The sequence below is a fragment of the Cebus imitator genome, unplaced genomic scaffold (genome assembly GCF_001604975.1).
Source record: "Cebus imitator isolate Cc_AM_T3 unplaced genomic scaffold, Cebus_imitator-1.0 Scaffold198, whole genome shotgun sequence".
NCBI lineage: Eukaryota > Metazoa > Chordata > Mammalia > Primates > Cebidae > Cebus > Cebus imitator.
This window is the reverse complement of record NW_016107513.1, coordinates 2781757-2799961: the sequence shown is the minus strand read 5'-3', so window position 1 is coordinate 2799961 and position 18205 is coordinate 2781757. Positions and strand designations below refer to the sequence as shown.

At 36.2% G+C, this 18205-nt stretch overlaps 1 protein-coding gene across 14 annotated transcripts in view; it reads right to left on the bottom strand.

The window, feature by feature from the left end:
* RPS6KC1 (ribosomal protein S6 kinase C1) overlaps nucleotides 1-18205 on the bottom strand; it is a 207454-nt gene that overhangs the window by 28093 nt on the left and 161156 nt on the right. For 10 of the 14 annotated variants that reach the window (XM_017547526.2, XM_037745381.1, XM_017547520.2 and 7 more), the window contains 4 exons: nucleotides 15754-15801; nucleotides 14071-14203; nucleotides 4470-6065; nucleotides 4109-4198 (listed from right to left, as the gene is read on the bottom strand). In XM_017547526.2, the coding sequence (XP_017403015.1) occupies nucleotides 4109-4198; nucleotides 4470-6065; nucleotides 14071-14203; nucleotides 15754-15801 (1867 nt within the window). The remainder of the gene's footprint in view (nucleotides 1-4108; nucleotides 4199-4469; nucleotides 6066-14070; nucleotides 14204-15753; nucleotides 15802-18205) is intronic. The other 4 variants (XM_037745383.1, XM_037745382.1, XM_037745384.1 and 1 more) reach the window with 1 other exon arrangement.

The following is an 18205-nucleotide window of genomic DNA, read 5'->3' as shown; positions in this document are numbered from 1 at the left end:
TCATATATTAAACTTTCAAATATCGTTTTCTTGTATTTTGTTTAAGAGACAAGGTCTTGCTATGTTGCCCAGGCTGGAGTGCAGTAGCTATTCACAGGCATGATCACCACACACTGCAGTTTCAAACTCAGCCTCAAGCAATCCTCCCACCTCAGACTCAGGTGTTTTTGTTGTTGCTGTTGTTTGTATTTTACATGCTTAGTAGTACAGGTTCTATTTTCTAGCTGTTTTTCAATAATAAAATCAAAGGAAAAAAGTGGTAAGAAAAAAATACCTTCTTGAAATTTTATTTATCCTTTATACTTAAAACACTATAAACAAAAGTTTATTCTTTATTTTCATACATTAATAGATTAAATGATAAAGTACATAAAAATCCTTTGGCTAAAACTTTTGTGCATATGTGTAAAACAATATAAAATCAGAGTAACCACAAGAAAGTCATCTGGAGAAAAATAACCAATTTACTCCAGTTTTTATTCTCTAATCTCTCACAACAACAACAACAAAAAAATAGAAGAACCTGCGTAAAAGTATCCTAATAAAGTATCTAAAAGTCTCCTAATGTGGAAACTAGACAATGTTATATTTATATTGTCATGCTATACAATCTGTTCCTACTTTGAGGACTATTTCTTTTGCTTTTTCTCTTCCTGAACTCCATTCTATGTTTCTGTGGTATGAAAGGAACCCATTTACCATGAATGATGTTTATTTAAAATAAAACCTTTCTAGAGAATCATCCTAGATAATCTAAGGATACAAAGTGAACCTAAAAGGAATGGCTTCTACTTTGAAAACAGGGCTGGGTTTGATCAGTGAATTCGTATTCTCAAGACCCTCTTGATGGGTCTGCAGCTGCAGCCATTTATGCGCTGGCTTTTTCACAGATGTAGACAGAGAAAGCTCCATGGTTTTTGTCTTTTTGTTGTTGGATTTGTTTTCTTTAATATAAAAAAAGTGGCAACTTTTAAAAAAGTTCTCCATTTTGTTATAGAAACTTGCGAATCTTGGACATCCTTGGGAGTTTATTTACATTGTTGAAATAATTATGACTTTTTAAAATCTAAGATCACAAAGTTGGCAGAAACTATACTTAAATAACAGAAGGTGATCATTTGCATTTCAAAATTTATCTGTCTTGCTTTTCCCCTCAATTAAACCAAAACATGTTGATTCACAGGTTTCTGTGTGTGTTTTTTCTTTTTTAAACTTATTTATAGAGCAGAATAATGGCCCCCCTGCTAGTTTGGCATTTGCTCAAGTATCTGTCCATGCAAATCAAATCTGTTACTGGAAATTTTTCTCAAAATATAAAGGCACATCATCCACAAGATAAAAGGATACACTGCTGCTATTATAAAGTACAGGGCAGGTGGATAATGTTTTCAGGACAAATATGTGATAAGGATTCCCAGGAGGTGAAGTGGCAGGGGTAGAGGGTACATACTGTTTAAACAGAGTGAGTTGCTCTCATCATAATCTTGTGATAGCTTTACTTTCTAACCAAACATCAGCAGCTTAGACTTGGGGAGTAAGACGGAGGGGATCATGTGAGAAGGGATTACTTCAATCCTTTAGTGTTCCTAGGGGTAGTTTTGATTTATCTGTAGCACTGCTACGAACTTTTGGGGCAAACAGTAACTCACAAATTTTTGCTCCAATTCCCCTTAAGTTATGAATGAGGGTGAGAGCACATAGACTTAACCAAGTTCTATAACTCTCTAGATTTAAGGTCATCTTAATTTGTACATTGGTATTACTTTTTTGTTGAGGCCATTACTGGTTTTCTTTTACCTGGTTGGTACATTAACAGGCCCAAGGAATGGAAAGCCTTTCCACATTGTTCAAAGCATGCCATAACACTAGAACACTTTCGAAACTCACACAGCTTGAAAGTACAATTCTTTTATGTAAATAATGACAACAAAGCCCCTCTTCAGACTACAGCTTTTCTCAAATGCTAGTGAAGGACAACCTGGAAGAGGACAGCAAAAATCCATTAATGGTAGACTGCCACCTGCTGGTAAACTGAGAGAATTGTAATTTCTGGGACAAGGCTTAAAAATTAGAACTTGGAAACTGATCTGTATTAAATTCAGTATATCAGTATACAAAATTGAAAGTATATATCTGTTGATGAATGTAATATGCTTCTGTTCCACATATATTACAACTCTCAGAATACCAACATGTTATGGATATTAAAGTAAATGTGACTGCTTGAAAATAAGGAAAAATAATCTGCCAGAATGCCAAAGTACAAACTTACAGAGTTTCCAGTAAGTAACCATATGCATACTTATTAGGAACCAAGACAAAAGAGAAAGTAACAACAAGAGTAAGAAATAAGGAGCTAGTTACAAATATTAAACAATATTTCATAAATGTTTGGTTTTGTTACATGGTTCCTACCATACTTCACTTGAGGATGTAACAAGCTTGACTCAAAAAAAAACTCCCAAATTAAATTTGATCCTAAAACTTTCAAATTCATCAGAATTAACAAATATATTTCTAAGTACCTTGGAACCTAAAATGTTATTTCTTATCAAATTAGAAAGTGGGGAGAATTTGTTTTTTTAATCAAGTAACTATAATAAAGTGAATTCAACATGAAATTTTTTATCCTATTAACTAATATGATTTCAAAACATAGCATCACATAATCTACTTGACAGAAAAAATGTAGGAGTGCTCTACTGTCTCTAAAAAGAAACAAAAAAGTCTTAATTTGAAGGAAGAAGGAGGAAAGAAAAGAAAACCCTAATAGTTGCTTTCAAGAACATTTTAGGATATTTATTTTATAGGTTGGAAAACTGCTATTCTCTACTACGAAAATAATTCTTAACAATGAAGGTTGTAACTAGAAACAATATAGCTCTTTTAATCCTTATGATCATGACTTCACATTATGCAAAGAAACAAGGTTAGCATCAATACACTGGTTAAGCTGGTAAGTATTAAATACTGTATTGATCAACAACTAAGCAGATTATGCCAACAAAATCAGCTTCAAATTCCTTTGAAGGCCAGTGGGGTGACAGGTGAAGTAATTCTAGCCATCCAAAAAGGCTAAATGGTAAGCAAAAGGTGAACAAACTTAGCAGCACCATCTGCACTGATGAGTGAGAAAAACCAGCTCAAATGCAATTCACATGCTTATGCTACCTATCATTGTCAGTAAAAGATCTAATAATCACAAAATAAATCTCTAATTTTTAAAAAATAAAAACAATTCAGTAAGGGTAAGATAAAACTGTTGTATCTAAAAACATTTGTTCTAAAATGCTAGGTTGGCAAATCACTAAAATCATATTGCATTTTTAAAAATCTCCATTTTCCCAGGCACTGTGGCTTGTGCCTGTAATCCCAGCTATTCCAGGGGCTGGGGTGGAGGATTGCTTGAGGCCAGGAATTCAGGATCAGTCTGAGCAACACAGCAAGGCCCCGTATCTACAAAAAAAAAAAAAATTAGCCAGGAGTAGTGGCATGCACCTGTAATCCCAGCAATTTATGAGGCCGAGATGGGAGAACTGCTTGAGCCCAGCAGTCCTAGACCAGCCTGGGCAACACAGAAAGACCTCATCTCTACGAAAAAAATGCTTTAAAAAAAATTAACCAGGCATGGTGGTGTCCACCTGTAGTCCCAGCTACTTGGAAGCTGAGGTGGGAGGACTGCTTGAGCCTAGGAATTGGAGGCTGTAGTAAGCCATAACAGCAGCACTGCACTCCAGCCCATGTGACGGAGCGAGACCTGTCTCAAAAACAAAACGAAAAAAATCATGCATCTAAAAAGGGTCAGGATATTTAAAGGTCCTTGTAAACACTAAGAAGTTAAGACATTTCTAAGAATTCACTGCAGTTCTTACTGAGATATAAACTCATTCAACAACAATAAATATGTAAACACACACATACATATATACACATATATACCTATGAATTATTTAATGGGCTTAGCCCCAAAATTTGTTTTTTGAAGGGTTAAACAAATAACCAAATCCAACACATACGTAAACTGCTAGTGAAAAATACAACTTATATAAAGAAATGAGAGATGCCGAACCACTCTTTCAAGTGAAACATTTTAGGAGATTGCTCTAACCTGGGGCACAGTACATTCTCTCTATGGCATCGCTGTCACAGGAATCTTCAACCTCACTCCACCTGCTAAAATACGTTAGCTGAATGTGTCCTAAAAACAAAACGACAGGAGAAATCAAAACATTTTTCTCTTCCATTTTCTGCAGAAGTGAACTGTAATTACTCCTTTTGTAGCTAAAAACAGTATCATTAAGAATAATGGCATCATTAAGTACTAGAAGCTATTACTGGGGGTGAATTTGCTGCACTGATAATGAAGCTCTAGACAGGAAATGAAGATACTAATTACAAGATAAAACGCCTACTCAGTTAATTGGAAGCAACAGCGAATAAAAAGAAATGCATTTGCAAAAGTTCCTGACCTCTATCATTCAATAAGATGTTGTTTGGGTTCAAATCGCGGCACACAATTCCCTCTCTATGTAAAGCATCAAGGGCTACCACCATTTCAGCTGCCCATCTTTGAATGCAGCCCTCTGGGATGTAAAACCTGGAGGTTAGTGCTAATTTTTTATCAAGGTCCTCAAAAATCTGATGTATTTCCTTGTCTCCTTCTAGCGCTAAGCCACTTTCTCCCTTAGTCTCAGAGTCTCTCTGGAATAAAGAAGTTGGTTCCTCTTTAGCCAAATCATCAGTTTGATCTGTAAACAGCAATACTTCTTCTGTTTTTAAAGTGTCTGTGCTTCCAATATATTCATTAGCACCTAAGAGTGGACTGCAAATATGGAATAAGCTTTCTTCTGTGTTGTTTGCAGTTACTGCTGACTCCACTACTCCAAGTTCTTGAAACTTAGGATCTGAGCTGGGTAACAAAGACGTATCTCCTGAACTGCTATGATCAACGGCTGCTACAAATAACATCCTGGGATCCTCCTGTGCATAGTGTTTCTCTGTTATACTATGGGATTTGGGCCCAGAGGGATCACTCAGTTCCTCCCTGCCTTTCTCCTCATGTGTTTGGCATTGTTCAGTACTAAGCCTGAGGCATAAAACATCAGGGGTTTCCAAGAGTTTACTTTCTATTATCCCTGTATTAGTTTGTGTAAACTTAGTAGGTCCCATTGCTGCAGCTTCTCTTGTTGGCTCCAATTCACCAGGTAAATTTATAAGAAGATCAGGTCTTCCTTCATCAGTACCACTGACATCATCAAAAGCAGCATCTTTAAATGAAATAACTGGCACTGAGTCATCTGAGCCCCTGCTAATGGTGTCCTGAGCTTTAAACTCTACCTTGCTTTCACTAGCATTAAAACTCCTAGATGCACTGTCTCCATTTGGAAGAGTAAAGAATGGTTTCAAAGGTTCTGATTTTAGACTATACAATTTTTCTCCAAAGTCAAGTCCCAGGAGTTCACTTGCACTATCCTTACTGTCTATCCTAAAGAATTCCATGGGGCTATTTTTTGATCTACTGAGGGAATCTGATGTTCTTGGAGAACTAACTGCTTCTGGGTCATCGTTGGGGAAGAGCTTCAGCTCGTGAGCTCTCAGCTGTGTGCTGGGGCTGTCACTGTCAGCAGCAAGGTATGTTGGGAAGCTTTTAATAGCTTTAGTATCAACACCATTCCCTTCAGTCTTCATGAAGGGCTCCTCATTCAAAGACCCTGGTTCAATCTTTTCTTGCCCATATTCATTACATAATGTTAAATAACTAGTAGTACATTCTTCTTCAGAACTTGAACCAGAATCTGGCCATTTTGGAGAGCTATCTTGGCCATCATCTTCCTGGTTGCTGTCATCTTGAGAACTTGGAGTAAGACTACTCTTCAAAGGCAGAGCTTTAAGCATGCTTCCACCATCACTTCCTCTGGATTCAAAGCTACTGCTGTCCTGAGGACTAGAAGCTGGCTGTTGCAGGTGAATTTTTGCAAGTGTAGATTTTTTCACTTCCTTGATGTCGAAACTTTCTTCAGGACTTCTGTTTAGAAATTTACTGATATATGACCACAGTTTGCCACCTGTGAACAAGTATAACAAAACAAACAAAAGAATTAAGAGCTCCAAATTAATAGTTATTTATTAAGCCATTAGAAAAACAAAAATTATTTTAAAAGTCAATCAAAACAAGTCACTAATACCCATTAATATCAATTGTGCCTTAAGGCAAGCATATTTAATAAAATGCTTGTTATTGCTGACTTGGTGAGTATGGTTTCAAGCATATTTCCTGAAATCAATTATTTTTTAAAATGCCAACCTATTTCTTCCTTGGAAGAGAAATTAGTTATAACAAATACTAATATGAAATTTCATAATTAAAATTCTACTCTAAAGTTAAATATCATTTAGTTTTAGAAACATCTGATTATGTTCTGCTCTGTTTATATAATTTTTTCAAGCATGGTCCCTTGGTCAAATGAAAATACATAAATAAGTGCTGTTTAAAATTGTATACTACAATGAGGGGAAAAAATCAACAATATTATTCTATTTTGAAAATGTCCAGTCCAGGATTGGAGGAATTTGGCATGTGGTACATAATTATGCCTTTATTAATGACATATTAATAATATATTTCCCCTTTTATGCCCCACCATATATATTAATATGTTACATAAGTAAAGCTATTGAGGAAGATTAATTGGGCATCCCTTAATGAACCAAGCTACTGAAATTCTGACCATGTATTCTGACATATATCTATGAAACTAAAATCACAAAAATCACTTTTATATGAATCAGAGAAATTTTAAAAATCCAGTATTTCACCAGCAATACTTGTTATATAGTTATTTTTTCACCACAGTTTTAACCATTAAAACACCTCAACCTTTTTTGTCAATTAGAATTTTTACATTAAAAAATTATAGCTAAGTATCAAAAATCTGCTATAATAGTAGTGACTAGAAACAGTTTTATAAGAAAGAATAATTCATTAAATTTGATCCAGAAATCTTAAAAGCAGTAACTGCAGAAGTATACTTTGTGGAGACAGAATTATAGTTGCAAAAAATTGAAAATTAAGAATGATGTGTTAAAAATAAATCCCTCCATATAAAGAAGGCAGTTTTTCAGCATGTTTTTAGTGTAATCATTAAGCATTATATATTAAGGGCACCTAAACCTTAAGGAAAATAACCATTGACAGTCAATTGCATGTGTAAAAAAGTCAGTGGAAACATTGAAAATACCTCTTCCTACTTCACATTTCAAGAAATTCAATAAATTCATATAGCACCTCACATGGTACCTAGCATAGAATAAATGCTCAATAAAGGCTAACTGTCATAACATTAATCCTAGGATTCTCATACACCTCTTTGTAGCAGCAATCTAGTGAACCATCTTTCCTATTTTACTTATTTATTTAATTTTTTTTTTTTTTTTTTTTTGAGACAGAGTCTCACTCTGTAGCCCAGGCTGGAGTGCAGTGGTGGGATCCCAGCTCACTGCAGCCTCCACCTCCTAGGTTCAAGTGATCCTCCTGCCTCAGCCACCCAAGTATCTGGAATCACAGGCATGTGCCACCACGCCTGGCTAATTTTGGTATCGTCTTCCCCATTTTGATAACAGTTAGTGGTACAGGACGTTATGGCATTTAGCTTTTTCCTCTCATTTTTTTCTTAGCTAATATTTTCTGTCCTCTTTAGAGTATACTCAGTGTTTCACATTTCCCCATATTTCAACTGAAGTTTAAAAGGAGCTACGCATTGAGTCTATATTCTTTAGTCTGTTGACAATACTCACATTCCTCTTACCACAAATACCTATATTGTAGCACTCTAACAATAATGCCTGAACCTAAAACTAAGATTCTGGTATGCAATCCAAATAAAATGACTTGAGTGGTTTTCAATTCTCCCAGATGATGAATACTTTGAAGAAAGGGCCAAGTCTTTTTCATTTTTGTATGCCTACTGCCTACACAATGTGCAGGACATCAAAGTCATTGCTTGTTAAATCAGATGATGAGATGTACCATATAAGCAGTACCTGCATCTGTAAAGTTCCACTGATCAGCAAGAAACAGTACCTAAGAAAGTTATAAGAAAAGCTTCATTCATTCCTAGGCCAATTCCACCTGAGTAAGCTACCGAAATCTAAAATTCAATGTACTTAAAGTCTTCATTTTTGGGGATAATGCTATAGCTACAACTAGATCCTTACTTTAAGTCCCTCCAGTATCACTCTATCCTACTAATTGCTGCCTAATTAATCTATTTTAGCACAGATCTTACGCCATCATTGCATTCAAGAAGTCAAATTCCCTCCACCTACTGAATCATGTACCAACTCCGCATAGGCGACTGAACTCCTGAGTAATACAGCTATCCACCCATGATATGGTCCTCTCTCCTTATTCAACACAGAATTCATGCTGAGCTTTTTCCTCATACCATACTTAATCTTAGAATGTTTTTTTCCTACTAGTTTCCCCAATATCTGCTTGTGAAAATCTTACCTATTCTTGAAGGTCTCTCAGAATCTGTTCTCTTTTACCAATTTCTTTGTATTCCTTAACTGGACACAATACATAGCTTCTCTAAATCCTCTGTCCACCGCCTTCATCCCATTATGACATTTACAACACCATATCAACATTACTTTTATGCCGTTATTACCCCCTTTACCAGACTGCAAAGTCTTAATAGCTGCCGGCAGAGGATTCCATCCAGCACGTAAAATAGGTATGAAATAAATATTTATTAAACTGAGTTATTAAAAAAAACTTAAAAAAAATAATATCTTAATTAAACAATTCTTAATGTTTAATTAAAACTCTTTGTCTCTCCTCAGATTTTAAATCTATTGGTTTTCTATAAGATTGCAAAGTAAGTTTGTTAATTTGCCTGGTCAGAATTAGGACTTAAATTTAATATGTATGATAAAAACACTGCTATCTCAGTAAGCAAAATCATCTTTTGACCAAGCAATTCAACTTGAAAAAATCTGTCCTACATATAATTCTCAAAAAACACAACAAACAAAAACATGTATGTATAAATATATATGTTGAGGACTGGAAACAATTTAAACTCAGTAATAGCTATTTGCAAATGCATAGTGCTTACCATGTACCAGGTACTACTAGGCATTTTACGTATACAACTATTTAATCCTCACATCAACCCTATAAGGTACGTGATTAATATTATCTCTATTTTACAGATGAGGAAACTGAGGCACAGAAAGGCTAAATAACTTGCTCAAAGTCACACTAGTAATGGTGAGCCAGCATTTATATTCAGATAGCATTGCTCCACAGTCCTTATTTTTAATGACTATACCGTACTGCCTCTCTTAATATAGACCTAAATATACTGATAAGGACATACTAAAGGCATCCAAGGTACACTGTTGAGATGGGGAAAAAAATGCAAGCTCAAGGCAACATGTAACACCCATTTAAGTTTTTTAAAAACAGACAGGTAGGGGGTGAATGTTTATAAACACAGAAAGTTTCTGGAAGATACATAATAAACTGTTAAAAGAGCGCCTGTTTCTGCGGATACTAGGTCTGGGCAATAAAGTGAAAAAGGAGGAATAATTTTTATTTTGACTTGATACATTTTTATTTTGTTTGAATTTATTTTATAAATTAGTTTTACAATTTTTAAAAACTAATAAAAGGAGGATAATTTCATTCCTTGGGGCCTTAAGTAGCTTAGAAATTCTTTTCCACCTCCTTTCTATTTTGTACATCCACAGTCAGAGGCTTTTGCAACTTCTATCTTTTAATTTGGTCTTTCATCTTTTCTCTGATTGACCCAGTATTAAATAATTATACACTAAGCATCTTCTAAATACCAAGTATTCTGTTAATTCATCATATATATGATGAATACATAATCCCTCATCTTAGGAACTTAAACATTCATGGCCTTGACTGAATACATTTTGTTTCCCCACCTTTCTTTCTCAAATAGTTTAAGAAAGGGATTAATTAAAAGGAATAGTAAACATTTTAAACCTCTCTCCTAAAATCCTGCCTGATATATCCCAACTGTCTACCCACCATCACCTGAATATTTAATAAGCATCTCAAATTCACATGTCTAAAATGGAATCCCTGATTTTCTTCCTAAATTTACTTCTCCCACACCTTAGTAAATAGAAACTCCATTATTTCAATTATTTGAGCCAAAAACTTTGAAATCATGCAAGACAGAATCATGCCCGTTCTACCTCCAAAATATATTCAGACTCTAATAACCATTCTTCGCCACCTATGCCAGCAGTCCCCAACTTTGTTGGCACCAGGGACCAGTTTCATGGAAGGCAATTTTTCCACGGACAGGGTCGGGGTAGGGATGGGGTGGAGATGGTTTTAGGGTGAAACTATTCTACCTCAGACCATCAGGCATTAGATTCTTGTAAGGAGTGTGCAACCTAGATCCCTTGCATGTGCAGTTCACAATAGGGTTTACGCTCCTATGAGAATCTAACGCCACCCTGATCTGACAGGAGGTGGAGCTCAGGCAGTAATGTTCACTTGTCCACCACTTACCTCCTGGTACCTCTCTGTGGCCTGGGGACCCCTGACCTATACCACTCATGCCTTGTCCAAGCCATCAGCATTCTCAGCTGGGGTGAACAACTTCTAAACTGGTCTCCCTGCTTTTCCTTCTGCTGTCCTACATTCTGTTTTCCATAAAGTGGCCAGTGATCCCTATTGCATCACTCCTTTGCTCAGCATGCCCCAATAACGTTTTATCTCATTCAAAATAAAAGTCCAGTTTTAACATGGCTTACAATGCTATACAGGATCTGCCTGCCTGCCTCCTCACTTCTCTAAGCAATCTTCCTATTGCTCTTTCTGTTTGGCTCCAGCCACACTGATCCTGCTGTTTCTTGTACACCATGCACACCCCTGCCTCTAGGCCTGTGGACCTATGTCATATATTTACTTAAATATTTGCTTATTGTCCGTTCTGCTTCTATAATGTAATGTATTGTAAGCTCCATGTGGGTAAAGTCTTCTGTTTTGTTCGTTGCTAAATTAGAACTATGCCTGTGTCTCAGCAAGTGCTGAATACATTTCTAATGAAATGAATTACAAATGGAAAGAGACTCACATAAATCATGAATAGTTCTGTAAGCAGTGGAAAGCTAAAGCTACAAATCATATTCAAAGCATTCGTGTTATGGAGAAAACAACTGTTCAAGACTTGCTTTCTCAGTAATACCTATTCATGCATACAAAAGTTTCTTTTCTATGACATAGGCCAACTTCCTAATTTATGGAGGTGCCACAGAAAGTACCACTGATATATAAACGACAACACACTGTTTATCACCCAGTTCACTCCATTGCTCAAGCCAAATCTGAGAAATTGCTGTAGCTTTTCCTCTTCCTAATCTCAAATCCATCACAGTTCCCATTGACTTTACCCTTAAACATCTCCACTGGTGCCCCAGAAGGCCAAGCCAGCAGCACCTTTTGACTAGCCTCCTGTAGTCACCTTTTTACTGCATCTATTCTTGCCTTTCTACAACTCATTCCCCATACAACAGTCAGTGACCTTTTTAAAATGTAAATCAGATTCTGTCACTCCTTAAGATGTCCAGTGGTTTTCCAATGCACTTGAATAAAAGCCAAAGTCCTGGCTCTGCTGTACAAGGCTCCTGCCTACTTCTCCAATAGCGTTATGTACTAACATGTGTCTCATGTTGCCCTCCTTCTGCTCCATTCCAGCCAAATGATGCCTTTCTTGGTTATGAAACATTCCAAGTTTGTTTTTACACTCATCCCTGTACCTGTATCTTACATTCAAATGGTTCTTTTGCCATTCAGAACTCTTCCTAAATGCCACCTTCTCAGAGGCAACATGTATTGGCTACCCAATTCAACATAGTCCCCAGTTGTTATTTATTAGATCTCCCTGTATTAAAGATCTGTATAGTTCCTTTTATTATCCAGTGTTCTCTTGCTTTCTGTTTTTCTGTTTGACTTTTCACAACAAGAATTAAAGTTTCAGGCCTGGCGTGGTGGCTCAGAGCTGCAATCCCAACATTGTGGGAGACTAAGGTGGGAGGATCACTAGAGGCCAGAAGTTTAAGACCAACCTGGGCAACATACAGAGAACCAATCTCTACAAAAAATTTAAAACTTAGCCAGATGTAGTGGTGCACAGATGTAGTCCCAGCTGAGGCGGGATATCACTTGAGTCCAAGAGTTCAAAGTTACAGTGAGCTATAATTGTACCACAGCCCTCCAACCTAGGAGACAGAGCAAGACCCTTACCACCACCCCTACAAAAAAATAAAGAATCTGAATTTTAAAAGGGGAGGCTCTTTCCTTGTTTTGTTCATGTAAAAAGCAGCCTATGGTATAGTACAGGCCCAACAAATTTGCTGAATATTTAATTAATCCAGAGTTCTTATTTGTACTATAATTTACTATTTTTATATTATAAAACTGTCTTAATAGACACCTAAAATGAATGGTCAAAAGAGACAAATTTTTATGGTCATGTGGCCATTCAAAGTCAGGTATGGTCAATAGTAAAGGAAGAATATAAAACAGTTTAAAAGTACTAAGTCTATGACTTTAAGAGATTATAAAAATTTTCTACACCATTTAAGCACAATCAATCAAAACATCAGCTTCAAGAGGTATAAGGGAAGGTGAGAAGATGGTAGAAAAAAACTGAAAAATGATTTGGAGAAGGAAGAGGAAGAAGAGGAAGATAAAGCTACAAATAACGGAGGTAAGCTAAGATTGAAAATTTTGCCACAGATAATCTCCAACATGAATAATCCACATTGGGTAATAGAATATTGACTATAATTACATTCATCCTACTGACCTTGTTCTAAATTATTATGGATTATTACTACGCAAGTTATTTTGTTCCACACCAGAGGTGGCTGTATTTCGCTATCAGATGACATGACCTCTAATTCAATAATGTCTGTAATGCACTGGTATCCTCAGATAAAAGCTGTCTATAATGTCTGAACAAAGGTGAATTAGTTATCCAATTCACACACACAATTAACTCTCTTAATACCTGAGAGACCATAGAGCCCCTTCTGAATTTCCTATTAAATACTGCATATGGAGGTCTTCCCTCCATCTGTAGTTATCTTGTGCTGTACTTCACAATAAACAATATGAATAGTTTATTGCCCCCATCAAAAATCCTGCATTTGTTATCATATAAGACCTCATTCGAGAAAGCAATGACTCATTTTCCTAAAAAATTGTACTAAATACAAACGTTATGCCTATTAGTAAAGTGTATTAGTTATATAAAAATCATAATGCCTTCATGAAATATGGAAAACAATTTTTTTTTACTATTTTACGAATACCTCTTAAAAGCCAAATGGCAATATATATTAAGTGAATTCATATTTACAGGCTGTTTTCAGTCATCCTATATAAAAGACTATTTATTTAAATTTAGGTATTAAAGGGCAAACACAAATCAAAACATAATATTTTTTTGCCACCTGCTCCCTGTACAAAGAGTTGAAATTTCATAAATAGTTTGAAGGCAGAGAATGGCTTTGTACCCATATGTGATGCCAATGGCTATATTCATAAAAACTCAGATCAGAATAACTAGGTAATGTCAAATGTTAAACAAACACCCTTGCCTTCTAAAAGAAGGAGGTAATTAATTAATTCTTCAGGGGATGCTTTTCATTTTAGTCATCTAACATAAATGTATCTTTTTAGCAGAGAACAAGTGAACAAAATATCCCTAAAATAAAATCTAGCTCTCTTAACACACATTCACATTAAAATTCTCATTATATTAGGTAAATTCTATGAAAAAGTAAGCCGTGAAGTAAATCTACAAATGGTACCATAGTTCAAATGAAATCTGCTGTTCACCTGGGTTTTCATTTTCCCTCACAACATAAAGTAGGGAGGTAGAGCGGAGGAATAGGAAATGGTTTCTTCCAAGTGTTTCATATATTCTATCTGCTCACGAAATGACAGAGAGAGACACTGGAAAGCTAAGTAGGTGATATTCTTCACTGCATAAACAATCCAAACTACAAACCAACCTTCCGCATACTGCAGCACAAGAAATACCGACTCCTCAGAGATGATGTACTTATGCAGACACACCATGTTGGGCACACAGCGGGGGATGATGGTCTTTCTGTTCCTGCTGTATTCACTGCTTTTCCTTAGACCCTGACAGAGAACAAAAAGGTCAGTTGTATCCTCAGTTGCCTTTGGAGCCTGCTGTGCTCTGTGTTTATCAACCAAACTAATCTATCCGAGTTACTCTGGGCTTCAGAGAAACCACTCATCTGCTGCTCTATGCCCCCCAGTCCCTGGAGGCTCTGCTGATGGCATCTGGCGTGAATCCAGAGGAGGAAGATGCCACAAAGCTGCCATTAAAATCAATTACGTGGGTCAGTGTTTTTATTAGAGATGCTCTCAAACTAAGTCATCAGGATGACACACAGTTATTTCTCTGTGACCTTTTCTTAAGTTTTATTTTACTTATCTATATCTTTAAAGCAGTAGACATTGTAAGATCAATGCAAACTCCTGAGACACAAAAGGTATTCTTAGATTAACCAGGCAAATTTAAAATCCTATCCCCAAAAAGTACAAACAATATTAAGTCTCCTGACAAGGAACAAAGTTTGTCTGTTTACTGGTGTCATACTCTGCTTTTAAAAACTGGGGAAATATCAGTGATAAAGTATATTTACAAAAACAAACTGTGTTTCAGTATGTGTCAATGTGACCTACTGCCATGCCTTATCAGCAAAATAAAAAAGCATCAGAAAAAGAAATAAAAAATTAATCAATTCACCTTCTGAATGCTTTGGGAATGCTTAAATTAGGATAGTTTCAGAATATGTACTATCACAGTCCATTCCAAATACAATTTCAAAATTACAAAATTGAGGGTTTTTTTCTCTTATTCATTTAGTTACAAATTGCATTATGTATAGAACCAAAATTGAATTTAGATCAAAAAGAGGACTAGGAATGTAAATAACACTTTCCCAAAATACCTGTAACGAGACTTTAAGGAAAAATTTTAGCTCTTAAGAACTATAGTGATAATCGAAGGTGAGACTGTGTGTAGTCTTTACAATTGTACAAAATGGTCCTGATGTATTTAAACTACACACTACACATTCAAACAACTTGAAATTGTTCTTCACTTCGTCCAAATTATTTCCTCCATACTCTGTATCGAAAATCTTTTTAAATGCATGCTATCAACTGTGATAAAAAGATAGAAAGAAAAGTAAATAAAGATCACCACAAACATAAAAGAACATTCATAACCTAGGGAGGAAAAATATTAACTACTTAGTTAATATTACCTAAATATTAACTAAAATATTAACTTTTCTTTCAGAAGCATAATTTGAAATTAAAATTTTAAATTCATTAAGCATACAAATTTTACTTACTTCTTTGAGACAGGGTTTGGCTCTTGTTGCCTAGGCAGAAGTGCAATGTGCAATCTCGGCTCACTGCAATCTCCACCTCCCAGGTTCAGGTGATCCTCCTGCATAAGCCTCCTGAGTAGCTGGGATTATAAGTGCCCACTGCCACATCCAGCTAATTTTTGTATTTTTAGTAGAGACAGGGTTTCATCATGTTGGCCAGGCTGGTCTTGAACTCCTGACCTCAGGTGATCCACCCACCTAAGCCTCCCAAAGTGCTAGAATTATAGGCGTAAGCCACAATGCCTAGTCACAAATTTTACTTACTTTTAAAATGAAGGTCTGTTCTGTCCTTGTGTCCATTACAAGTAAAACCTACATAAAAGACATGAGTAATAACTGCTTAACAATACAATGAAACATTAACTCTTAGCTTTAAACTAAACTTTAAAAAGGGGGAGCTGAAATTTAACCCCCTCCCCCAAATTGTTCATTTCTGAATAAATTTTTTTAAGTCAGCAAATTACAGGACCAAAATAATCTTATCCAAATTAGGTTTTATTACAGTTTCCTTTTCTAAAAATGCCATATTTTAAAAACATTACTGTTTCCTAAAATATTTTAAAGTGTCATTTCTTACAAGTAAAGGAAATATTATTTTAAACAAAGAATTTTTCCTCTTGGAACATATATGGCCAAAAGGAAGTGATTCAAGAAAAATTATCCAAGTCTCAATTTTCTTCCTAAAATCTCCCATGTAACAACTTGCTGTAATGTGATCTCAGTAACTCAGGCTCTAGCCTAAGGCACCCTTTTGGTACCACTTACCCTGGACTCACCCTTAACACCCCTTTCCACCATCAGCAAATCCTGTCAACTCTGTTTTCAGAATGTATCCAGAATCTGAACTCACCTTACCACTTCCACAGTTATTACTCTGATTCAAGCAAAGATCAACTCTTACCTAACTTGTAACTATGGTGTCCCAACTGATCTCCCTACTTCCATCTTTGTGCCTGCCCTGTGATCTATCCTCAAAACAGCAGCCGGGGTTTTCTTTTTTAAACACAAGCCAGAACATGGTACTCTTCTTATCTCATTGAGAGAAAAAGCTTAAGCCCATAAAATGACCTCATGACCTCTCACACACAGCCCCCTTAAACAGGTCATTCCTACCCCTCCTCACGATGGATAAAATAAGTTAACAGTAAGTATTAAATTATCCTACCCCATTAAAGTTTTATTATTTTGGAAATGCTACAGCAAAGATTGGCAAACTTTTTCTTTAAAGGGCCAAACTGTAAATATTTTAGGTTCTGCAGGCCTATGCAGTCTCTATTGCAGCTTTTCAACTCTATCATTGTAGAACAAATGCAGCCGCACGCTGAAATTGGCCATGGGAGGAAGACTTGTACTACAGAAATCAGCAAACACTGCAAATGAGGTTTCTTCCCCCTACCAGAGAGCTGACTGTCAAACATTTACCAGCCCTACACTGGGTAAGGAAAGACAGAAATTAAGGATGAGAAAAAGATGTTAAGCTTGAAAAAATAAAAGAATTTTTAAAAGGTGAGAAGAAACAGGAAAGTTGAGATGGGAAACCGGCTTGAGAAGATGGAAAATTCCATTTTAGATAATAAAGTCGAAAAAATAGTGACAACTTCATCTTTGGCTTCTCTTCTGAGTGTTTGACCTACACTATTTAAATTTCCATTTAATTTCAATAGAGTATTCTCATATGTACCTCATATCCTCTTCCCAAAGCCCTGCCTTCAACAAACAAACAAACGACCTGCTCCTCCTCCTGCAGTACTGAATAAGACCATCTTCCATGCATGCTCCGAAACCAAACAGTGGCCTAAGTTACTCTGAACTCTCTCCTGTCTCCCACTTTCAGAACAAGTGACCAAATCAATTCTACCTCCTAAGCAGTTCTCTTATCCACCCTCTATCTGGCATGTTTTAAGCATTTCCTATGTGATATACTTTACTCATGTGTAATCAATGTTAATCCTCTCAACAAGCCAATGATTTTTATTTCATTTTATTTCATTTTGACTGGGTCTCACTCTGCTGCCCAAGCTAGAATGCTGTGTTGTGATTTTAGCTCACTGCAGCCTCAACCTCTCACGTTCAAACAACCCAACCACTTTGGCCTCCCAAGTAGCTGGTACTATAGGCATGTGCCATCATTTTTTCCCCCCAAAAAAGACAGGGGTCTCACTATATTGTCTAGGCTGGTCTTGAAATCCTGGGCTCAAGTGATCCTGATGCCTTGGCCTCTCAAAGTGCTGGGATTACAAGGATAAGCCACCATGCCTAGCCCAACAAAATAATTTTACCACTTCTATTCTACATTAGAAGACATTACAGACGTATCTTCTTATAGACATAAGACATTCTGATTATGTAGAAGCTATAATGGTCAATAACAGTATCTAACACTTGTGAGGATTGCAGTAAGATAATCTTATAGAAGGGCAGGCAGTTGCTATTATCGCTATCACTATCATTGCTTCTTTTTCCCTGAAATGTTCCCCCAGTCACTTATCAAACAAGTTCACATCTTTCCATACTCAGCACAAATGTCACTCTATCTCTCAGTAACACTGACTACTTTCTTCCTTTCTTCTGTTGTTTTACACAGCACCAACTTTTATTATAGCATCTCTACCCCTTCAATTTGGGGGTCTATCTCCCAACAATTCTTTGAGCTCTTTATGGGCATGCAATAAGGCAGGATAATGGGAGCCAAAGATGCTCATACCCTAAGAATCCT